The following is a 24,945-nucleotide window of genomic DNA, read 5'->3' as shown; positions in this document are numbered from 1 at the left end:
TGTGGACGTCGGGCCCTCATACCACCCTCATGGAGTCTGTTTCTGACCGTTTGAGCAGACACATGCACATTTGTGGCCTGCTGGAGGTCATTTTGCAGGGCTCTGGCAGTGCTCCTCCTGCACCTCCTTGCACAAAGGCGGAGGTAGCGGTCCTGCTGCTGGGTTGTTGCCCTCCTACAGCCTCCTCCACATCTCCTGATGTACTGGCCTGTCTCCTGGTAGCACCTCCATGCTCTGGACACTACGCTGACAGACACAGCAAACCTTCTTGCCACAGCTCGCATTGATGTGCCATCCTTGATGAGCTGCACTACCTGAGCCACTTGTGTGGGTTGTAGACTCCGTCTCATGCTACCACTAGAGTGAAAGCACCGCCAGCATTCAAAAGTGACCAAAACATCAGCCAGGAAGCATAGGAACTGAGAAGTGGTCTGTGGTCCCACCTGCAGAACCACTCCTTTATTGGGGGTGTCTTGCTAATTGCCTATAATTTCCACCTGTTGTCTATTCCATTTGCACAACAGCATGTGAAATGTATTGTCAATCAGTGTTGCTTCTTAAGTGGACAGTTTGATTTCACAGAAGTGTGATTGACTTGGAGTTACATTGTGTTGTTTAAGTGTTCCCTTTATTTTTTTGAGCAGTGTATTTTGGAAGCTATAGAAATGCATTTATTAATGTCTACATTCATTTTTGCAATGATTATTCTATTAAAGACACCGTAATGCATACTTTTAAATTATATTATGTGAGATAAACATACAAATAAAACATGAAAAAATATACAAAAACATTTGCCTTGTTCACGTTGGCAGTTTGAAGTGACTCAAACCCAATTTTTTGGCATATCCGATTTGTATCTGTTATTTTTCTGGAAGTGTGAACAGCATAAAGCCACAATGAATCGGATATCTCAAGCCACATTTCAAACCACCTTCATAGGTGGTTTGAAGTCAGATACAAATCTTATCCCTGGCCATGCGGCTTGTGTCTGAACGGTCAAATCTGCCCTCAAGTGTTTTTTGGACTGTTATTTGGCATATCTTGTTGCTTGCTAGCTACTCTGTTGACAGTTTGACAAGAACATGAAGTGGTAGCTAAGTAGCTTGTTAATTGTTCACAAACAAATTAGTAAATGTGCTAGAAAGCTAAATAGCAACCTACTGTAGCTAGTTGAATGCTGTTGCTAGCCTAAAATGACTCGTTTTGAAAGTTTGATCATCTTATCTTTTGAGGCTTTAAAAGTGTTCTTACACTATGATTTTGAATATTCACAGCAACTGGGAAATGTCCATGGTAGGCATTATTGTCATATAGCTGCTACATAACTCCTTAGTGATGGGAAGCACAAGCAAAGCCACCAATCAGCGTACACTGCGCACATACCTGTTGTTACTATGACAACTAGCATAGTCATTTCAGCAAATGACTGTTGTATGAACACACACAAATCTGATTTGGTCACTTTTAACTTGCTGTTTGGTCAGTCAGTGTCCCCCCCCCAAAAAATTTTTTTTTAGAACAAAACTGATTTGAGCCTTACATAGCAATACATAGCATCAGCAATCCAGGGTTTATATATACATCATTGGACAAAACTAAAGTCTGCTGTGGCCCGAGCATATTGTCAGAAAAATGTGTATCATTTTGACACTTATAGTTGATATGTGCAACAAATCATGAACAGTTATGAAAAATGTAACATTCATCATTTCACATAATTTCTATAATTTTGGTGAGAATGATAAGAGGGCGCCCTCACTAGTCACACTGCAGTTTTTGAAAACAGTGTGGTACTCTCACTCTCTCTAAAGGGGCATGTTGGACCTATGCTTAAAATAATAGGTATTTTGTAATAGAATGCTATGATAGACACTAGCACTCAGTGTTGTCTTTATACTCAGTGGGTCACTATGGTGATTATGTCAAGTTGTGATACTTGAGCATAGACACACATTCCTACCTGTTGTATGTGTCGAACTGCTTTGCTTTATCTTGGCCAGGTCGCAGTTGCAAATGAGAACTTGTTAACCAGCCTACCTGGTTAAATAAAGGTGAAATAAATAAATACTCACAGATAGAAACAGGAACAATTTGTACAGAACAGAGTTGAATATTTTCAAACGGTTGCTTAGCAAGTGTCAAAGTGATAACAGTTTAAGAAAATAAGGAGGTATTTAGTCCTTGCCTCTTGGGTTATGCGTGTGTGTGTGTGAGTATGTGTGTGCATGTGTGTGCATGCGTGTGTGTGTGTGTTTGTGTGTGTGTGTGTGTGTCAGACCCTGAGAACAGTGTACAGTAGTATCTGAATCCTTACAGCTGAGACTGGTCTCTGTTTGTGTATATTGTTGTGAATACAGTGACCTAATTGTTGGCACAATTCTAAGAGTTGCATACTCAAGTTGCCTGCAAAGCCTATAGACACAATGGTGACTTACTATTCAATGACAAAATCAGCTAAAGAGCTCATGAAGCCATGGCAGATGTTATAACTCTCCTGTGACGATCTGAATAATCCTTTCAAGTTGAATCCACCAGAGGGGGACTGTCATAACTCTCCTGTGACGATCTGAAGGATCAGGTTACAGTGGGTCAGCTCTACAGCGTGCTCTCGCTCGTAGAGGGGGAGAGTGGGAAGTCGGCTGTTTTATGGTGGTCATAAAATACACTGCCCCTATGCTCTGTAGTGTTTGAGATTGGAATGTAAACTGTGGAACACAGAGAGACGCTTGGACATCAAAAGTTTGAATAATTAAACAATATTTATATTGTTAAGAATGTGGTAGTGGTCCGTGGACACTTAAGGGACAGTCATTGCAAGTGTGTTTCATTTGGTGATCTCATGAAGGACAGGAAACACACATAACTGTATCTCTTAAAGTGTACATTTCCCAGCAGTCAGGTTTACATCTAAATATTGTGAAACGTATGTGATTAAACATGAAACTATTTGTGAAAAGATGTAATGTGATGTTAACCTTCTAAATGAGGGTATGGATTGTCATATAAAGATTGACTAGTCGGTGGCCACACTCCCGTGAGCCCAGACATCAAATTAGGCGTCATAGAACCGCCCCTTCTTCCACAGAGTATAAAACCCACTTCCTATAATTTACATTAGACCAGAAAATATGGAGCTGACGCTACATGTTGAAATGGTTAATAACTAAAACTCTATAGGCCCAGGAGACCATACTGCTGTAGTTTTGGCTACACGGCTGGAAATGGTTAAACTCTGAGACTATTGATCACTACAGAATAAGAGTAAATCCTCGACGTATAATTACTAGTCCGCAGCTGGAAATTATGTAAGTCTAGGACAAGAATACCGACAACGGCCGAAACATCTATTCTATGCGACAACCATGGGTACGCCTGACGTATCCATTATGAACACAACCAGAGACTTTCTGTCGATTGACTCTCCAGCAGACGGACCGGATTCCAACAGAGAAGACAACAACGACATTCGGGCGTAAATATATACATTGCAATTATTCTCGAATGAGCAGCAGTTCATGTGCAAAGGATTAGCACTTCAATTAAATTATTAACTGTGTGTAGTGAATCCATTTTGTCTTTCCCGCTCTTTCTCAGTCCCCACCTTTCCTTTGTCTACCAAGCCGTCATATCGGCTTCGTCTGCCTGGGACTTTTTCTTTGTATCATGTAGTAACCAAAATATCTACTGTTTGTTTGTAATGTAATTCTGTGTGATTATTTAGTTAGTAAATAAATAATTAAGTCAATTTGTATATAGCTGATTCATGATTTACGCTAGGGATCGTGCAGATATCCAAGGGCTTGTGACGTTCAGTAATGAGAACTGATGAGGTAATAATAATACATGAATGAGAATGACTAATCAATAAGATATGAAAATATCTGAAGACTTATATTCGGGAAATTGACACTTTGTAAACATAATTTTTCCATGGTGCCCCGACTTCCTAGTTAATTAAAGTTACATGATTAGTTTAATCGCGTAATTAAATTACACATAAGAGAATTTGATAAAATAACAGTCTTCACTTTTAATGATAGTCCAGACACGACACAGAGAATGTAATACTACTTGTTCACTCAGTCTGCACCAACTTCTTCACATTAGACACAGTAGGCAGAATATCCAGACACTAGGAATGTAGTTGGATGACTATCACTTACGATGCCTCCTGCTGTGGCACAAAGTATGCTATATAAAGTTCAATTGAACCTCTCAACATGTTTCAAGTTCCCAATGTATAATCACCATTCATTGTGACACTGAGGATTTTGCCTCTGTATAAATGGCAGCTTGGGCTCTGCGTGGCAGTTACAGTAGCTTGATGGTCACTGCAGAGGGTGACTGTTGTATTGAGGTTGACTGGTGTTATATTGAGTGATACTGATAAAAAACAACCTCTTCTCTAACAGGTCCTCCTAGTCCTGTTCTGTCAAAGTTTCCACAGCACAGCTTCGGGGCATACTGTGTCCCACAGGACAGCTCACAGACGTAAATATTAGATGCAAAGTTAACAGTAACAAACTCTGGTTGAACTGTCGTGGCATGGATACCCTCATCATGAAAGAGGCCTTTGATTCGCATGGCCACATCCATGTAGGAAGCTGGGTCTAGGCATTTGATGTGTGCCGTGGCAATGATCCTGCTCCCTGCCAGCTGCCAGATGTGTAGGTCGTGGACAGCCAACACACCATCCAGGCCCCTGAGCCTCCCCAGCAGCCGGGGCATGTCTATCTGTTTAGGAACAGTCTGCAGGAGGATGAGGACTGACTCCTTCAGGAGAGGGAAGGTGGTATAGAGTAAGAAGCCCACCATAATGATGCAGAGTGTGGGGTCGAGGTAGAGCACCGAGCAAGGGCCAGTGAAGTGCACTGTAGTCTGGGTACTACTACCAAGCATGGTGATCAGCGTAACATTGACATGTTGTTGGTGGTGGTAAGTGTAGTCGTGGCTGTTGTAGCATAGGTTGACACAGGTCTCTCCAGCATGGCAAGGCTGCCTCGCGTAGGTGAAGGTGAGAGCGTTGACCACAACGATGACAGAGCCGAGGGCATCACCCAGCACGTGGAGGAAGACACCCTGCATGTTGAGCTGTGAAGCAGAGTCATGATGGCTATCGTTCCAATCCTCCAGGGAGATGTCCTTCATGTGGACCACAAGGTTGTCCTTATTGGGGATTTCTGTGGAGTATTGAACATAAAAGACCTAATTTGTGATAACATATGACATGGAGTACAAGGAGTAGAATGTTAACACAAATAGACTGATACCCAGGCTAAGCATAAGAATCCTGAATGATGAATAATACAGGCCTTTATACAAAGACCCTTCTATACGTTCTAATTTATATATGCCTACCCTCATTTTCCCTCTAACTATTAGGCTACTTTATGTTCATCTACAAAACAGATTAGGGCAACAGATTAGACCAGCTGTCACGACTTCCACCGAAGTCGGTTCCTCTCCTTGTTCAGGCGGCGTTCGGCGTCACCGGTCTTCTAGCCATCGTCGATCCACTTTTCATTTTCCATTTGTTTTGTCTTGTTTTCCTACACACCTGGTTCTCATTTACCTCATTAAGTGTTGTGTATTTAACCCTCTGTACCCCCCCATGTCTTTGTGTGGAATTGTTTGTTGTAAGTGCTTGTGCACATGTTTACTGGTGCGCATCGGGTTTGGTACCCATGTTGGTTAATTCTTTATGCCGTTGGTTTTGATATTAAACTGCTCTGGCTATTACCTAGTTCTGCTCTCCTGTGTCTGACTTCACTGCCACCAGTTACGCACCTCTTTACAGAATTCCACACCTCACCATGGAGTCAGCAGGAGCAGGTACCCCGGTTATAGGAGTCGAGGAGCTCACCCGCGGTTTCCGGGCAGTCTTCGACCATTAGGGTCCGGGGTAATTAGGGAAGCTACCATCCCCCTGGGCATGGTGACGCAGGGGGGTCACGAGGAGAGAATCAGTCTCTTCCTCACGGACTCTCCTGCGTTTCCCGTTTCCCCTGGTTAGCTTGTCATGACCCACCATTTCATGGCAACAGAGGGCTCTCACGGGATGGTCACGAGAGTGCTCAGGGAGGTGTTTAGGGGTTTCCGTTGGTGTTACTATGGTGGAAAGTACAGACCAGGTCTCCACCGTGCGCATTCCCCCTGAATATGCCGATTTGGCTCTCGCCTTCTCCAAAAAGAAGGCGACTCAATTACCACCCCATCGACAGGGGGATTGTGCGATAAATCTCCTGGTAGATGCTGCACTTCCCAGGAGTCACGTGTATCTCCTGTCACAGGCGGAGATGGCGGCTATGGAAACATATGTCTCCGAATCCCTGCATCAGGGGTACATTCGGTCCTCCACTTCACCCGCCTCCTCGAGTTTCTTTCTTGTGAAGAAGAAGGAGGGAGGTCTACGCCCGTGTATTGACTACCGAGGCCTAAATCAGATCACAGTGAGGTACAGTTACCCGCTACCTCTTATCGCCACTGCGGTTGAGTCAATGCACGGGGTGTGCTTCTTCACCAAACTAGATCTCAGGAGTGCTTACAAGGCGTTACGTGCAGAGCCCGCTCCCTTCCAGTGTCCCGCTGGGCGTCTGTACGATCCGTCTGCTGTCTGTGATCGGTTGATCTATTGGGCCCACACGTCACCTTCCTCTGGTCATCCAGGCATCGGTCGGACGGTGCGCTGTCTTAGTGGGAAGTACTGGTGGCCCACTTTGGCCAAGGACGTGAGGGTTTATGCTTCCTCCTTCTCGGTGTGCGCCCAGTGTAAGGCTCCTAGGCACCTGCCCAGAGGTAAGCTACACCCCTTACCCGTTCCACAACGGCCATGGTCACACCTGTCGATCGATTTCCTGACCGATCTCCCCCATCACAGGGAAACACCACGATCCTGGTTGTTGTGGATTGTTTCTCTAAGTCCTGCCGTCTCCTTCCTCTACCCGGTCTCCCTACAGCCCTACAGACTGCGAAGGCCTTGTTTACGCACGTCTTCCGGCACTACGGGGGTGCCTGAGGATATAATGTCTGATCGGGGTCCCCAGTTCACTTTGAGGGTCTGGAGGGCGTTCATGGAACGTCTGGGGGTCTCGATCAGCCTTACCTCGTGTTTTCACCCCGAGAGTAACGGGCAGGTGGCGAGAGTTAACCAGGATGTGGGTAGGTTTCTGAGGTCTTATTGCCAGGACCGGCTGGGGGAGTGGGCGGCGTTTGTGCCCTGGGCAGAGATGGCCCAGAACTCGCTCCTCCACTAACCTCTCCCCCTTCCAGTGCGTACTGGGGTATCAGCCAGTTCTGGCTCCTTGGCATCAGAGTCAGACCGAGGCTCCTGCGGTGGACGACTGGTTCTGGCGCGCGGAGGAGACATGGGACGCCGCTCATGTTCACCTTCAGCGCACCGTGCTGCGCCAGAAAGCCAGCGCAGACCGCCACCGCAGTGAGACCCTGGTCTGGCTCTCGACCCGAGACCTGCCCCTCCGCCTGCCCTGCCGGAAGCTGGGTCCGTGGTTTGTGGGGCCATTTAAAGTCCTGAGGAGACTGAACGAGGTGAGTTACAGGTTACAGCTTCCCCCCAATTACCGTATTAACACCTCGTTCCATGTGTCTCTCCTCAGGCCGGTGGTGGCTGGCCCGCTCCAGGAGTCTGAGGTGCGGGAGGTTCCTCCGCCCCCTCTGGACATCGAGGGGGCCCCGGCATACTCTGTTCGATCCATACTGGATTCGAGGCGTCAGGCGAGGGGCCTTCAGTACCTCGTGGACTGGGAGGGTTACGGTCCGGAGGAGAGATGCTGGGTTCCGGTGGCGGACGTGTTGGACCCTTCAATGCTGCGGGAGTTCCACCGTCTCCGTCCGGATCGCCCTGCACCTCGCCCTCTGGGTCGTCGTGCTGCTGGAGCCACGCGTCGGGGGGGGGGGGGGGGGGGGGGTACTGTCACGACTTCCACCGAAGTCGGTTCCTCTCCTTGTTCGGGCGGTGTTCGGTGGTCGGCGTCACTGGTCTTCTAGTCATTGTCAATCCACTTTTCATTTTCCATCTGTTTTGTCTTGTTTTCCTACACATCTGGTTGTCATTTCCCTCATTAAGTGTTGTGTATTTAACCCTCTGTTCCCCCCATGTCTTTGTGTGGAATTGTTTGTTGTAAGTGCTTGTGCACATGTTTACTGGTGCGCGTCGGGTTTTGTACCTATGTTGGTTAATTCTTTATGCCGTTGGTTTTGATATTAAACTGCTCCGGCTATTACCTAGTTCTGCTCTCCTGCGTCTGACTTCACTGCCACCAGTTACGCACCTCTTTACACCAGCAGGTAGTTTAGCAGTTAAGAGCGATAGGCCAGTAACAGAAAGGTTGCTGGTTTGAATCCCTGAGCTGGTGAAAAATATTTCAATGTGCCCTTGAGCAAGGTGCTTAAGTGTCTACTAAAAATGTAATACAAATTCATTTGCAGGATTGTGACCTCTTTGTTGGATTTTTTATTTGTTGGATTTTTAACTAACATGCTAGCAGTTACCATAGACTTCCAGTCATTGCGCTAACGCTAGTTAGCGCAATGACTGGAAGTCCTTCAAACTGCGTCCTTCAAACTGCACGCAGAGCCATAAAAATGCCATCCACGAGTTCATCTCACTCTGGGCAAGTAGATAAAGGGCTTCACTGCCAAAATCCTGAAGTATCACTTTAAACAGTGGTATATTAATTTCCCTTCACTAAACATTGTGTTAATTGATGATCACAAAGAACATTACTCATACAGCTACAATTATCAAACAACTACAGAAGAAAAGGTAAATACAACAGACATACCGTGATCTCCTCCTGGACCTGCTCTGAGATCCCCTGTCTTCAGACTGCAATCAAACAGGATAGGCCTATTGGTCTCATCGCCAATGGATTCTCTCCCTACTCTCTCGGATTTGTGAAGTTTGTTAATTCCATGAGAGCCACCATGCGAGTGACCGTGTCCTGCGTGTTCGTGGAACAACAAAAGACCGAGCAAGTTTACAAGAAGTCCCGCAGCTCCAACTCCAAAAACCACTCGGGGTCTCTCAATCTCGTGAGGCACTGTGAACCACTCGACTGCCTCAATAATGATGGTAAAGCACATGGCAGTTAGGAATACGGCGTTGACCAGAGTGTAACCGATGTGAAATGGCTAGATAGTTAGCGGTGGTGCGCGCAAATAGTGTTTCAATCAGTGACGTCACTCGCTCTGAGACCTGAAGTGGTTGTTCCCCTTGCGATGCAAGGGCCGCGGCTTTTGTGGCGCGATGGGTAACGATGCTTCGTGGGGTGTAAGTTGTTGATGTGTGCAAGGGTCCCTGGTTCGAGCCCAGGTTGGTGCGAAGACAGGGACGGAACCTACACTATTACAAGACTTCTGCTCTGATCCATTCGAAAGTATTTTGACTCGTTGCTTGAGTTTTCTCAGAGAAGTGCACAGCAATCAGGGCCACAACCAGGGCAATGACATCCGGCAGCATATGGAAAGAATATGACAGCATTGACAGGGAAGCAGTCATACGGCTGACGAAAACCTCAACAATGAAAAACTCAAAAGTAATGGACAGCATGCAGAGCAGACGATTTCGTTCCCAAGCCATTTTCACCGCAGCAATACAACAACAAAATGTATCTTCAAACTATCTCGCGAGTTGTTGTGGCAAACCCGTTGACCATTGGCAAACTAGCACCTTGTACAGCAACCAAAACGGTCGCCAGGGGAAACTTGCCGAAGCAACGGCTTGTTTCCCTCGTGCTCCATTGACAAAATGGCATGCAACCATGTTAGTAACTAACTATTTACATTTTACATTTTTGTCATTTAGCAGACGCTCTTATCCAGAGCGACTTACAGTAGTGAATGCAACTTACAGTAGTGAATGCATATGTTCTTAAATGTGATGATTTGGTGTCTCTAGGGTAATTAAGAAAGCTGATTGAGGACCTTATTACTGATGAGTGTTTTTTTCCCCTCTTTTTGCTTGCATTTATATTTTGATGTGTGTATTTTCTGTAATTTGTGTAATTCCGGGCTTATCAGTAAAAGAGACCTTGGTGTCAGACTCCCTGATAAAATAAAGGTTAAATAAAATACAAAATGTTACACAACTGAAGTGGATTAGTGCTGTTTGCTGAGAGCTGATGCACCAAACGAATGATCAATTTATTACAATTTTTGCAGTATTTGATGAAGTTTCAATTCGTATAAATCACAAATTACACAATCTAACATATGGGCTTAGTTAGGCTATATCTTGATTATCAACATATATTTTCATTTCACCACCACAAGGTGGTGGCAAAAGACAACTACGAGAGATGTTTGAGATGCTGTTCTCTGTTCGTCTATATTTCCAGCTGGCGTTGCTCTCGTCTCGTGAGGAGGAGGACGCTGATATTCGCTGTCAAGTATTTGACCAATAAGGGGGCAGAAAGTAGGGCCTATTGGTCATGGATGGCAAAATGGGCCCAATCAGATGTTAATACTGCACATAGCAACCCCAATCACAGCTGAAGGGGGGCTTGGTCAAGAAGGTGTAGTAGTGGTTACCCCTCCCCTCTAAGCTGTCTTGTTTTGACACATTTTTGTTTTGCTTGATAAGCTAACCCAATTTTTTTCAATCAAAGCTAGCTGGTCAACACCACATTGAAACCATATATAGCTAGCTACATGTGTTTCTGTAATTTCAAACTATCTAAGTAATGTTGCTGATGTGCTAGCCAGCAAGTGTATCGTTGGGCACATTTGGAATACAATGCCATCTTCGATGGAAGGGTCTTCTAGAGAAGGTGAACCGTTTACTGTGAAACATGAGCTGAAAAATGGTAAGTTGTCCAGCTAGCGATATTTCTAGCTAGCTAACGTTAGATAATAATGTTAGCTTAATTTATCTAGCTACTAAATTTGCTAATGGTGATTAACGTTAACTAGCTAAATAACCGGTTAGCTAGTTAATGAAATGGCAACGGTTAGCTAACTTTGCTAGCTACAGTAGCTAACGTTACTCTGCCGCTGGGATTTGCAAGTGTAGTCTGTCAAATCCAAAAAAGGCAGGTAAAGTGTCAAGCCATGCAATTTGCTAAGCAAACTAAGTTAACTTGACCGTCGCCATGCAGACTCATGTTTTAAAAATGTGACATTAGTTATCATTCAGTCCACAAAATGACAAGTACAAAACATCCAACATTAGCTAACGTTAGAAGTAGAAGACCGAAGAGCGCTTGACAGGGGAGTGTTGGCCAATAGCTCATGTTAGCTAGATAGCTAGCTAGCTGTATGTATTAGCCAGTTTTCCATTCGTGGCGGTAGTTACATAACAGTAGTAGTAGGCAATATGCCTATTCGCGTCTTGTGTTCCGCCATGGTGGTGGTTTTGTTCGGCTGTCATTATTCCATGGATGTCAGGCGCGAGAACCTTGAGTGAGACCTGTCATCTGAGTGGCATCTTCAGTTGTTGAATACACTGCCCTGTCTGTCTTTCAAGTTTCCATTATCCCAACCCATCAAGCATTTTGGAGGATGTCACAATGTAATCATTTATTGCAAGTAAAATTGAACTGTTTTCTGTTGCTACTAAGAATGTCATCTTTATTTGCTTCATTTGATGTTACTCTGATTATGCCGACCAATGCTTGACAGTGTAATTACTATTAATTGATAGTCATATCCATGATCCAACATACATATGAATACTTAATTACAGAATTTTCCAAAGCTTGCCTCTAGCGCACTTCACAAAGCGTTGAGATCGCAGCGACTGTAAAGTAAAAAAACAGCCCTCTGAGGAAAGCCAGTCTTGTGAAGGGCACCGCACCACCAATGCTTCCATCCTAGTAACACACGTGCACATACACTCCAATTAAACCACATAAATAGAGGATGCGTCCCTGTGAGGTTCTCGAGGCACATCATTCTGTTTCCTCTAGATAGGAAGGTGGCCCCATTTCTGCCAAATATCTATCTATGATGCTAGCTCAATCTCAGCACTATGCAGCCTCAGCATTATTGCTGAGCCGTTCCTTAGCTGAGCAGCAGTCCACACTGTGTGAGAGTGATGGGCATGGGCTTATTAGGCTAAGGCTACATACAAGCTTCCCTCTCTCGCATCTCTCCTCTCTTATCTCTCTCCTCTCTTATCTCTCTCCTCTCTCTCTCTCTCTCTCTCTCTCTCTCTCTCTATCTTATCTTATCTTTCCTGTCTTTCTATCTCTCTCGCTTGCTCTCTCGCTGCAATTAATGTGTTTGTGCACAAATCATTAGTAGCCATCATTGTTGTTCTCGCTCTCTCTCTCTCCCCTCCCCCCTCCCCTTAATGTGTTTGTGCACAAAGCATTAGTAGCCAACATTGTTGATATCTCTCTCTCGCTCTCCCCCCCTCCCCTCAATGTGTATGTGCACAAAGCATTTGCAGCCATCATTGTTGATATCTGCATGCAAAGTGTAGTGATCTATTCCAGGCTGTGTCTGAATATAATATGCCCTGTTCTAGATTAGAGGTCAGTTTAGTTGGTAACAATGCTTTTGCCAGCTGAAAAAACACAGAAAGAAGTTGTCATGCATGAACCCAGGAGGAATAATAAATAAATAAAGCGTGTTTTCAAAAACAGGGGTGTTGAAGAGAGAGAAATAAATTGGCTGGCTGAAAATAGTATTTTTTTTTCCCCACTCACAGCTGTGTCTGTTTTCTGCTTTAGATAGGAAGGACTGCTGTAGCACGGGCTATTTAGCCAATTTTGTTACAATGTGCCCTGTCCTTGAATGTTGCATCACACATGCTCTGTTCTCATACACCTGTGGCTTCCCAGTTTATAATGCACTGACCTCTGACTTTGCCTTTAATGATCATCATCAATCTGTCGGTCATGTGTTTGTATGAGTCTTGTGCATGAGTGTTGATTTTAAGGATGGACCAAGGACTCAAGTCTCCACAAAATATACAGTGCCTTGTAAAAGTATTGAGACCCTTTGGATTTCTTCACAGTTTATTGTGTTAGAAGGTGGGATTAAAATTGATTTCATTGTAATTTTTTTGTCAACAATCTACACAAAAAATTTAAAATATACATCTACTCATTCAAGGGTTTATCTTTATTTTTACTATTTTCTACAATTGATGTTGAGATGTGTCTGTTACTTGAACTTTGCAATTTCTGAGGCTGGTAACTCTGCTGCAGAGGATAAGTTCATTAGAGGTAACTCTGGGTCTTCCATTCCTGTGGCGGTCCTCATGAGAGCTAGTTTCATCATAGCGCTTTATGGTTTTTGCGACAGCACTTGAAGAAACTTTCAAAGTTCTTGAAATGTTCCGTGTTGACTGACTTTCATGTTTTAAAGTAATGATGGACTGTCGTTTCTCTTTGCTTATTTGAGCTGTGATTGCCATAATATGGACTTGGTCTTTTACCAAATAGGGCTATCTTCTGTATACCACCCATACCTTGTCATAACACAACTGATTGGCTCAAACACATTAAGAAGGAAAGAAATTCCACAAATTAACTTTTAACAAGGCACATCTGTTAATTGAAATGCATTCCAGGTGACTACCTCATGAAGCTGGTTGAGAGAATGCCAAGAGTGTGCAAAGCTGTCATCAAGGCAAAGAGAATATAAAATATAAAATATACTTTGATTTGTTTAACACTTTTTTGGTTACTACATGATTCCATAGGTGTTATTTCATAGTTTTGATGTCTTCACTATTATTCTACAATGTAAAAAAAATAAAGAAAACCCCTTTAATGAGTTGGTGTGTCCAAACTTTTGACTAGTACTGTATATTAGCATTTTCATGCTTCATATCCAAATCATCTATAAGTAACATCATTGAGATTTGAACATACATTTTTGATGATTTGGACATGAAGTGTGAAAATGCTAATATAGGTACAATTTACTTGCATTGGATTTGTGCTAAAAAGATAGCATTTGAAACATTGGACAACAAAAGCAAAGCATGGACTTCTGTCATACCTTGTCGAAAAACTGCTTACAGGGTAAGGAAACCAATTTGTCATTTTGTAATCTGGTTGAACTATCCCTTTAACATTGAGGGGGAGGGGTGGTCAGAACCTGGTAATATCAGGATGTAGGATGGGACATTTACCGATCAATGTTAAACCGATCAACTTCAATGACACATTTTTCTGAACAATGGGGGGGGGGGGGGAAACATCACCAAATTCACTGGGAATACATTACATAGGATTAAGAAACAATACTTTTCAGACATAGAGAGCTGATACTATATACACGTTGTTGGGGTGGGTTTGGGTGGCTTTTTGAGAATTTCTTTAGGTTCCTTATGACTAACTCATTGTTAAAAAAAGTTTGGTCCAAATCTGACATTAGGTACTATATTTATTGAATACTATATGAATCCTATAAATGAAAATGGCTTTGGGTGCAATCAATTAGCTTAATTTGTCAGAGATAAAATTATATTTCAACAAAATGTTGCAGGAATGCAATGTCTGTTTCTAACATACCCATAATCTCTGATTTTTCTGAAATTGTTTATTGATCCACCTTATGCTTTTAGAGGTGGAACAACCCTTTACCGACTGGACCCGATAGGGCCCTTCCTCTGTTAATTTTACGTGTGAAGTGATTAGAACTGCGCAAACTTATCATCTGTGTCAGCCAATTGCAACTCAATAAAACTTAGTGCTTATGTCCAGCTGAAACTGGTTCTGGCCACTCGCATGACGTGTGCCTGGTGCTGAGGACGGAGGGAGAGCAAGTGAGAGGAGCCTTGGCCTTGGCTACTGTTGATTGTGAAGATGGAAGCCTTTTTCATTGAAGTAAAACAAAAGTTAGAAAGAGTATAGTAAACAGAAGCCAGCAAGGGAAATGACCTCCGTGGGGACAAGTTTTAATATTGTATTAGACAAAGATGAGAAGAACATTGGTGCTGTCAAATAGACTGTATGCAACTCGATATTCAGGTTTGATGCAATTAAAAAAAAAAAAACGTTTATTTATTTTCATATTTATTATTTGTTTTCTCATTATTATTATTGTATATCATTATTGTTATTGATGGCCTATTTAAGAATCAAATCAAATTTTCTTAGTCACATGCGCTGAATACAACAGGTGTAGACCTTACAGGGAAATGCTTACTTACGAGCCCCTAAGCAACAATGTAATTAAAGAGCAGCTGTAAAATAACATTGCAAGACTATATACAGGGGGGTACCGGTACAGAGTCAATGTGCGGGGGCACCGGTTAGTCAAGGTAATTGAGGTAATATGTACATGTAGAGTTATTAAAGTGACTATGCATAGATAACAACAGAGTAGCAGCGGTGTAAAAGATGGGGGGGGGGCAATGCAAATAGTCTGGGTAGCCATTTGATTAGATGTTCAGGAGTCTTATGGCTTCGGGATATAAGCTGTTTAGAAGCCTCTTGGATCTAGACTTGAAGCTCCGGTACTGCTTGCCGTGCGGTAGCAGAGAACAGTCTATGACTAGGGTGGCTGAAGTCTTTGACAATTTTTACGAGCCTTCCTATGACACCGCCTGGAATAGAGGTCCTGGATGGCAGGAAGCTTTGCCACAGTGATGTACTGGGCCGTTAGCACTACCCTCTGTAGTGCCTTGCGGTCAGAGGCCGAGCAGTTGCCATACCAGGCAGTGATGCAACCAGTCAGGATGCTCTCGATGGTGCAGCTGTAGAACCTTTTGAGGACCTGAGGACCCATGCCAAATCTTTTCAGTCTCCTGAGGGGGAATAGGTTTTGTCGTGCCCTCTTCATGACTGTCTTGGTGTGCTTGGACCATGTCAGTTTGTTGGTGACGTGGACACCAAGGAACTTGAAGCTCTCAACCTGCTCCACTGGAGCCCCATCGATAACAATGGGGGCGTGTTCGGTCCTCTTTTTCCTGTAGTCCACAATCATCTCCTTTGTCTTGATCACGTTGAGGGAGAGGTTGTTGTCGTGGCACCACACGGCCAGGTCTCTGACTTCCTCCCTATAGGCTGTCTCGTCGTTGTCGGTGATCAGGCCTACCACTGTTGTGTCATCGGCAAACTTAATGATGGTGTTGGATTTGTGCCTGGTCGTGCAGTCATGAGTGAACAGGGAGTACAGGAGGGGAATGAGCACGCACCCCTGAGGGGCCCCTGTGTTGAGGATCAGTGTGGCGGATGTGTTGTTACCTACCCTTACCACCTGGGGGCGTCCCGTCAGGAAGTCCAGGATCCAGTTGCAGAGGGAGGTGTTTAGTCCCAGGGTCCTTAGCTTATTGATGAGCTTTGAGGGCACTATGGTGTTGAATGCTGAGCTGTTGTCAATGAATAGCATTCTCACATAGGTGTTCCTTTTGTCCAGGTAGGAAAGGGAAGTGTGGAGTGCAATAGAGATTGCATCATCTGTGGATCTGTTAGGGCAGTATGCAAATTGAAGTGGGTCTTGGGTTTCTGGGATACTGGTGTTGATGTGAGCCATGACCAGCCTTTCAAAGCACTTCATGGCTTCAGATGTGAGTGCTATGGGTCGGTAGTCATTTTGGGCTGGTTACCTTAGTGTTCTTGGGCACTGGGACTATGGTGGTCTGCTTGAAACATGTTGGTGTTACAGACTCGGACAGGTAGAGGTTGAAAATGTCAGTGAAGACACTTGCAAGTTGGTCAGCGCATGCTCGCAGTACAAGTCCTAGTAATCCGCCTGGCCCTCCAGGCGAATGTTGACCTGTTTAAAGGTTGTACTTACATCGGCTGCGGAGAGCGCGATCACACAGTCTTCTGGAACAGCTCGTGCTCTCATGCATTTTTCAGTGTTATTTTCCTCGAAGCGAGCATAGAAGTAGTTTAGCTCGTCTGGTAGGCTCGTGTCACTGGGCAGCTCTCGGCTGTGCTTCCCTTTGTAGTCTGTAATGGTTTGCAAGCCCTGCCACGTCCGACGAGCATCAGAGCAAGTGCAGTTGGATCTTAGTCCTGTAATGATGCTTTGCCTGTTTGATGGTTTGTCAGAGGGCATAGCGGGATTTCTTATAAGCTTCCGGGTTAGAGTCCTGCTCCTTGAAAGTGGCAGCTCTAGCCTTTAGCTCAGTGTGGATGTTGCCTGTAATCCATGGCTTCTGGTTGGGGTATATACGTACGGTCACTGTGGGGATGATGTCATTGATGCACTTATTGATGAAGCCAATGACTGATGTGGTGTACTCCTCAAAGCCATCGGAGGAATCCCAGAACATATTCCACTCTGTGCTAACAAAACGGTCCTGTAGCTTAGCATCTGCTTCATCTGACCACTTTTTATTGATCGAGTCACTGGTGCTTCCTGCTTAAATTTGTGCTTGTAAGCAGGAATCAGGAGGATAGAATTATGGTCAGATTTGCCAAATGGAGGGCGAGGGAGAGCTTTGTATGCGTCTCTGTGTGTGGGGTAAAGGTGGTCCAGAGTTTTTTTTATTTTTTATTTTATTTTATTTTATTTTTTTTTCCTCTGGTTGCACATTTAACATGCTGATAAAAATTTGGTAAAATGGATTTAAGTTTCCCTGCATTAAAAGTCCCCGGGCACTATGAGCTCCTCCTCTGGGTGAGCGTTTCTGTTTGCTTATGGTGGAATACAGCTCATTGAGTGTGGTCTTAGGCTGTTACTAAGTCTGTAGTGGTATGTAGACAGCTACGAAAGATACAGATAAACTCTCTAGGTAGATAGTGTGGTCTACAGCTTATCATGAGATACTCTACCTCAGGCGAGCAAAACTTCGAGACTTCGTTAGATATCGTGCACCAGCTGTTATTTACAAAATATATAGTCCGCAACCCCTTGTCTTATCAAACACCGCTGTTCTATCCTGCCGATACAGCATAAACCAGTTCTTTAAATATGCAAAAAGTGTTTCGTTTAATTTTGTTGAGACAATTTCATTGGGTAAATTAAGTTAGAACTCTTTAAAAAAAAAAATAGCTTCGTATTTATCATAAGTTTATTGCTGCCATTTGTTGGTTAGGCCTATGGTCGGCACTCACTTTTTTGGTAATTGCTGCAATATAAGTCTGTTTTTTAAAAACTTTTTAAACCACTTCTGAAAATATGCAACAATTGTTTTGTTTCATTATTTTGAGCCATTTTCTTTGGCCAAATTAAGTTCCAACTGTAATGTTTGCCGCAATATAATATAATTACCTCTAGGTCTATCTGTCTACTATAGGGCTACTCGCACTCAAACCATGAAAAGGAAAAACCAAAGATGCAAAACTTAATTTAATGCTGCAATATAATAACCTGTTCACATTTTCCCTATAAACAATGACTTGACTTACTTTTTGATATTCCCCTAATAAAGTTACAATTTTGTCAATGTTTGATATTGTATGGCTATTATTAGGCTTACAAGTAGCTACTGCAGCTCTATGAAGGCAGTGTGCAACGGTGCGCCAACTGACTCCAACAGGTGTGAAAGAAGGGTTTAGGCCAGGGCTATTCAACTATAGCCCCTGCTATATTGTGAATCGAGAGTTACCTGTATAACAGAACACAGAGGGTGGAAGCCCCTCCAACATAATCCAGGTAGTCAGGCATTTCCCAGGACATTTTACATTTACATTTTAGTCATTTAGCAGACGCTCTTATCCAGAGCGACTTACAAATTGGTGCATTCACCTTATAATATCCAGTGGAACAACCACTTTACAATAGTGCATCTAAATCTTTTAAGGGGGGGTTAGAAGGATTACTTTATCCTATCCCAGGTATTCCTTGAAGAGGTGGGGTTTCAGGTGTCTCCGGAAGGTGGTGATTGAGTCCGCTGTCCTGGCGTCGTGAGGGAGCTTGTTCCACCATTGGGGTGCCAGAGCAGCGAACAGTTTTGACTGGGCTGAGCGGGAACTGTGCTTCCTCAGAGGTAGGGAGGCGAGCAGGCCAGAGGTGGATGAACGGAGTGCCCTTGTTTGGGTGTAGGGCCTGATCAGAGCCTGAAGGTACGGAGGTGCCGTTCCCCTCACAGCTCCGTAGGCAAGCACCATGGTCTTGTAGCGGATGCGAGCTTCGACTGGAAGCCAGTGGAGAGAGCGGAGGAGCGGGGTGACGTGAGAGAACTTGGGAAGGTTGAACACCAGACGGGCTGCGGCGTTCTGGATGAGTTGTAGGGGTTTAATGGCACAGGCAGGGAGCCCAGCCAACAGCGAGTTGCAGTAATCCAGACGGGAGATGACAAGTGCCTGGATTAGGACCTGCGCCGCTTCCTGTGTGAGGCAGGGTCGTACTCTGCGAATGTTGTAGAGCATGAACCTACAGGATCGGGTCACCGCCTTGATGTTGGTGGAGAACGACAGGGTGTTGTCCAGGGTCACGCCAAGGCTCTTAGCACTCTGGGAGGAGGACACAAGGGAGTTGTCAACCGTGATGGCGAGATCATGGAACGGGCAGTCCTTCCCCGGGAGGAAGAGCAGCTCCGTCTTGCCGAGGTTCAGCTTGAGGTGGTGATCCGTCATCCACACTGATATGTCTGCCAGACATGCAGAGATGCGATTCGCCACCTGGTTGTCAGAAGGGGGAAAGGAGAAGATTAATTGTGTGTCATCTGCATAGCAATGATATGAGAGACCATGTGAGGATATGACAGAGCCAAGTGACTTGGTGTATAGCGAGAATAGGAGTGGGCCAAGAACAGAGCCCTGGGGGACACCAGTGGTGAGAGCACGTGGTGCGGAGACAGATTCTCGCCACGCCACCTGGTAGGAGCGACCTGTCAGGTAGGACGCAATCCAAGCGTGCGCGGTGCCGGAGATGCCCAGCTCGGAGAGGGTGGAGAGGAGGATCTGATGGTTCACGGTATCAAAGGCAGCAGATAGGTCTAGAAGGATGAGAGCAGAGGAGAGAGAGTTAGCTTTAGCAGTGCGGAGAGCCTCCGTGACACAGAGAAGAGCAGTCTCAGTTGAATGCCCAGTCTTGAAACCTGACTGATTAGGATCAAGAAGGTCATTCTGAGAGAGATAGCAAGAGAGCTGGCCAAGCACGGCGCGTTCAAGAGTTTTGGAGAGAAAGGAAAGAAGGGATACTGGCCTGTAGTTGTTGACATCGGAGGGATCGAGTGTAGGTTTTTTCAGAAGGGGTGCAACTCTCGCTCTCTTGAAGACGGAAGGGACGTAGCCAGCGGTCAAGGATGCGTTGATGAGCGAGGTGAGGTAGGGGAGAAGGTCTCCGGAAATGGTCTGGAGAAGAGAGGAGGGGATAGGGTCAAGTGGGCAGGTTGTTGGGCGGCCGGCCGTCACAAGACGCGAGATTTCATCTGGAGAGAGAGGGGAGAAAGAGGTCAAAGCACAGGGTAGGGCAATGTGAGCAGGACCAGCAGTGTCGTTTGACTTAGCAAACGAGGATCGGATGTCGTCAACCTTCTTTTCAAAATGGTTGACGAAGTCATCCGCAGAGAGGGAGGAGGGGGGGGGGAGGATTCAGGAGGGAGGAGAAGGTAGCAAAGAGCTTCCTAGGGTTAGAGGCAGATGCTTGGAGTTTAGAGTGGTAGAAAGTGGCTTTAGCAGCAGAGACAGAAGAGGAAAATGTAGAGAGGAGGGAGTGAAAGGATGCCAGGTCCGCAGGGAGGCGAGTTTTCCTCCATTTCCGCTCGGCTGCCCGGAGCCCTGTTCTGTGAGCTCGCAGTGAGTCGTCGAGCCACGGAGCAGGAGGGGAGGACCGAGCCGGCCTGGAGGATAGGGGACAGAGGAAATCAAAGGATGCAGAGAGGGAGGAGAGGAGGGTTGAGGAGGCAGAATCAGGAGATAGGTTGGAGAAGGTTTGAGCAGAGGGAAGAGATGATAGGATGGAAGAGGAGAGAGTAGCGGGAGAGAGAGAGCGAAGGTTGGGACGGCGCAATACCATCCGAGTAGGGGGAGAGTGAGAAGTGTTGGATGAGAGCGAGAGGGAAAAGGATACAAGGTAGTGGTCGGAGACTTGGAGGGGAGTTGCAATGAGATTAGTGGAAGAACAGCATCTAGTAAAGATGAGGTCAAGTGTATTGCCTGCCTTGTGAGTAGGGGGGGAAGGTGAGAGGGTGAGGTCGAAAGAGGAGAGGAGTGGAAAGAAGGAGGCAGAGAGGAATGAGTCGAAGGTAGACGTGGGGAGGTTAAAGTCACCCAGAACTGTGCGAGGTGAGCCATCCTCAGGAAAGGAACTTATCAAGGCGTCAAGCTCATTGATGAACTCTCCAAGGGAACCTGGAGGGCGATAAATGATAAGGATGTTAAGCTTGAAAGGGCTGGTAACTGTGACAGCATGGAATTCAAATGAGGAGATAGACAGATGGGTCAGGGGAGAAAGAGAGAATGTCCACTTGGGAGAGATGAGGATTCCAGTGCCACCACCCCGCTGGCTCGATGCTCTAGGGGTATGCGAGAACACGTAGTCAGACGAGGAGAGAGCAGTAGGAGTAGCAGTGTTATCTGTGGTGATCCATGTTTCCGTCAGCGCCAGGAAGTCTAGGGACTGGAGGGTAGCATAGGCTGAGATGAACAGCAGTCTAGGCCCCTTACTTTTTTCAATCTTTATCAATGACCTGCCACTGGCTCTTAGTAAAGCCTGTTTGTCTATGCATGCTTATGTCTGTGTGCCTTGGCAGCAGCTAATGGGGATATATAGTACATACAAATATTCTTACTGGGGGCCAGATGTAAAAAAAAAAAAAAAAAAGAAAGGTTAAATTCAAGGGGGCATGACATTTTCCACATGCGATTATTCTTCGGAAGAACTGTATAAATAAAAAAGCAATGCACACACACCAATATACCACTTTTCTTAAAATGTAAATGTTGCTAAAAGTAATTAGGAAAGAAGTGGAGGACGCTCAACCAATGTGAGTCGAGGTGCAACCCCAAAAATGTGATAATCATTGAAAGTAAAAACCTCAACGCTCACTTTTTATTTAAACAAATATTAAAAGCTTCTTAAAAGTAATTAGGTAATTTTAAAATCATCTGAAATCAGAGCATCTCAATAAATAATACAAAGATATGTCAAATCAGGTAATGCCAAATTCCAGTCTGAAGGAAGTATGCTTTGGTTTCATTTCCCTCAGTCATTAGGTGCATTTATTTTGTCACAATCCTTTCTAAAAAGTCCTTGTGAGCATCAGAGAGGAAAATGGAGAGGGTCGTAGCTTTCAGGAATGGGGTCATAATATTTTGTAGCTTAAACCGTTCAAACACGAGTTAAATTCGTATGAAGAAAAAAATAATCAACATACGTGCTAAAAACCGTCAGAAACCACAGTAAAGACAACCACAATAGTGGATTTGGGCCGGGATTTGTTTGCAGATCTTTTGTTAATGTTCAGAATTAATCAAATGGACAGTCTCTTAATAAACGGGCCGGATCTGGCTCGCATGCCGGCAGTTGAATAGCCCTGGTTTAGGCCTACCGGAGTTACTCCTTTAATCTAACAATATAATGCTTATCTTTATACAAAAATATTCTTATCGAAACTGTTGGAATTAGTCTCCTTCTGTATGCCCATATCTGTACAGCAGTAGTAGCCTCTTTGATAAAGAAATGCGAACATGGTGCCGGTATATCTCTGTTTCCCTTGGTATCTCTAGGGCTAGGCCTAAGCTTCTCTTCCTTTTTATATGTATTTTTTTATTAAATGTTTTTATTAAATGTTTTTATTGAATGTTTAAATCATACAATATACTTGCAGTGAAGCCGCTCAACAACTACATCACGTTAATCATCTAACGGACTCCCATCCAGAGCGACACACACAAGCAACCAGGATCAACGCCCCGCTCAAGGGCACGTCGACAGATCCCCCTACAAGGGCAACAAACGGGGACCTGAACCAGGGATCCACCGGCCCAAGCTCCCAACCGCCAACCCTCTAAGATCCCCCCACAGTTCCCCATGAGCTGACCCTCAAACATCCGAGCCCCCCTCCAGATTTTTTTTAAAAATAATAGTAATAAATAAAAATAAAAAATCCATTCCCCACCCCCAAGAGACACCCCATGCACCAACAAAATGAACACAAGAGAGAGAAAAAGAGAAAGACAAATGAAAACAGAAAACAACAATGCAAAAAACAACGAAGACATCAAGGACAACAAAAATCATAACAGCAAAGGCCCAATGAATATGTTTGAGTGCATGTATGGCATTATTTACCTGTGTGTGCGTGCGTGTGCATTTGAATGAGAGTGTGTGTGTGTGTATATGCATGTGTACAAACAGCTGTACGGCATCAGCCTCAGGCCAACCGGCATTAGCTGTAAAAACACTGCCCATCAGTGCCATTCAAACGTACTTTTTGTTTGTTTTATTTTTGACTTTATTTTTTAATACTTTTATCTTTGACTGTCATTCTATCCCCTGCCAAGCAACTCCACTCCCACTTGTCTCCAATTCCACATCCCAACCCTCAGCTTCCCTCAGCCCTCCCACCTTTCTCTGCTCACCTCCCACCCTCTTCGGATTTCTACGCACCATATATCTATGCTGTGATGTTTAACATACAATTTCTATCTAATCGAATAGAATCCACAGATTGCGAGTTGAAGATAAATACTTTTACTAAGAGTATTAGTATATTAGTAATTGACTGACCCGGTCTCTCCAGATCTCCCAACAGTTCTATTTCTAGGGTTTTAGATCAATGTTCTGTATTTTCAGCCATTCCTGAACCTGAGACCAGAAACAGGCTACCTGAGGGCAATACCAAAATAAATGGTCTATTGATTCTGTATCCTCACAACGAAATCTGCAGAGCTTCGATGATTGAATGTACCAAATATTCAACATTTTGTTGGTGACAAGAATTCTATATAATAATTTTAGCTGAAAAGCACGAAGTCTTGAATCTTGCGTTGTTTTATATATCAACTCATACACCATGTACAGTGGGGGGAAAAAGTATTTGATCCCCTGCTGATTTTGTACGTTTGCCCACTTACAAAGAAATGATCAGTCTATAATTTTAATGGTAGGTTTATTTGAACAGTGAGAGACAGAATAACAACAAAAGAAATCCAGAAAAACACATGTCAAAAATGTTATAAAATGATTTGCATTTTAATGAGGGAAGTAAGTATTTGACCCCTCTGCAAAACATGACTTAGTACTTGGTGACAAAACCCTTGTTGGCAATCAGAGGTCAGACGTTTCTTGTAGTTGGCCACCAGGTTTGCACACATCTGAGGAGGGATTTTGTCCCACTCATCTTTGCAGATCTTCTCCAAGTCATTAAGGTTTCGAGGCTGACATTTGGCAACTCAAACCTTTAGCTCTTGGGTTTTGGGTCATTGTCATGCTGGAATACCCATCTACGACCCATTTTCAATGCCCTGCCTGAGGGAAGGAGGTTCTCACCCAAGATTTGACAGTACATGGCCCCGTCAAATGATGCGGTGAAGTTGTCCTGTCCCCTTAGCAGAAAAACACCCCTAAAGCATAATGTTTCCACCTCCATGTTTGACGGTGGGGATGGTGTTCTTGGGGTCATAGGCAGCATTCCTCCTCCTCCAAACACGGCGAGTTGAGTTGATGCCAAAGAGCTCCATTTTGGTCTCATCTGACCACAACACTTTCACCAGTTGTCCTCTGAGTCATTCAGATGTTCATTGGCAAACTTCAGACGAGTATGTATATATATTCTTCAGCAGGGGGACCTTGCGGGCACTGCAGGATTTCAGTCCTTCACGGCGTAGTGTGTTACCAATTGTTTTCTTGGTGACTATGGTCCCAGCTGCCTTGAGATCATTGACAAGATCCTCCCGTGTAGTTCTGGGCTGATTCCTCACCGTTGTCATGATCATTGCAACTCCACGAGGTGAGATCTTGCATGGAGCCCCAAGCCGAGGGATATTGACAGTTCTTTTGTGTTTCTTCCATTTGCGAATAATCGCACCAAATGTTGTCACCTTCTCACCAAGCTGCTTGGTGATGGTCTTGTAGCCCATTCCAGCCTTGTGTAGGTCTACAATCTTGTCCCTGACATCCTTG

General features: G+C 44.6%; 2 protein-coding genes across 3 annotated transcripts in view; one reads left to right on the top strand and one right to left on the bottom strand.

The window, feature by feature from the left end:
- Nucleotides 1-3,986: 3,986 nt before the first annotated feature.
- LOC106611336 (proton-coupled zinc antiporter SLC30A1) lies at nucleotides 3,987-10,028 on the bottom strand. The gene is made up of 2 exons (XM_014211464.3): nucleotides 8,805-10,028; nucleotides 3,987-5,183 (listed from the first exon to the last, which is right to left on the bottom strand). Exons 1-2 carry the CDS (start codon nucleotides 9,103-9,105, stop codon nucleotides 4,372-4,374), a joined length of 1,113 nt encoding a protein of 370 aa, XP_014066939.1. The 5' UTR covers nucleotides 9,106-10,028; the 3' UTR covers nucleotides 3,987-4,371.
- A 512-nt stretch (nucleotides 10,029-10,540) lies between these two features.
- Nucleotides 10,541-24,945, top strand: part of LOC106611337 (ribosomal protein S6 kinase alpha-5) — a 63,599-nt gene continuing 49,194 nt past the window's right edge. Inside the window, exon 1 of one of the 2 annotated variants that reach the window (XR_014378747.1) lies at nucleotides 10,541-10,826. Coding sequence is in view for 1 of the 2 variants with exons in the window: in XM_082955765.1 (XP_082811891.1) it covers nucleotides 10,757-10,826 (70 nt within the window). In the remaining variant the exon portion in view is untranslated. The remainder of the gene's footprint in view (nucleotides 10,827-24,945) is intronic. The other variant, XM_082955765.1, reaches the window with a different exon arrangement.

Source organism: Salmo salar, chromosome 09, assembly GCF_965601325.2.
Source record: "Salmo salar chromosome 09, fSalSal1, whole genome shotgun sequence".
NCBI lineage: Eukaryota > Metazoa > Chordata > Actinopteri > Salmoniformes > Salmonidae > Salmo > Salmo salar.
This window is presented reverse-complemented; position numbering and strand designations above follow the sequence as displayed.

Coding starts and splice junctions, on each gene's coding strand:
- LOC106611336 (XM_014211464.3), bottom strand. CDS start 9,105: ATGTGCTTTACCATCATTATTGAGGCAGTCGAGTGGTTCACAGTGCCT. Junction 5,184..8,804: donor AGGTCCAGGAGGAGATCACG/GTATGTCTGTTG, acceptor AATACTCCACAG/AAATCCCCAATAAGGACAAC.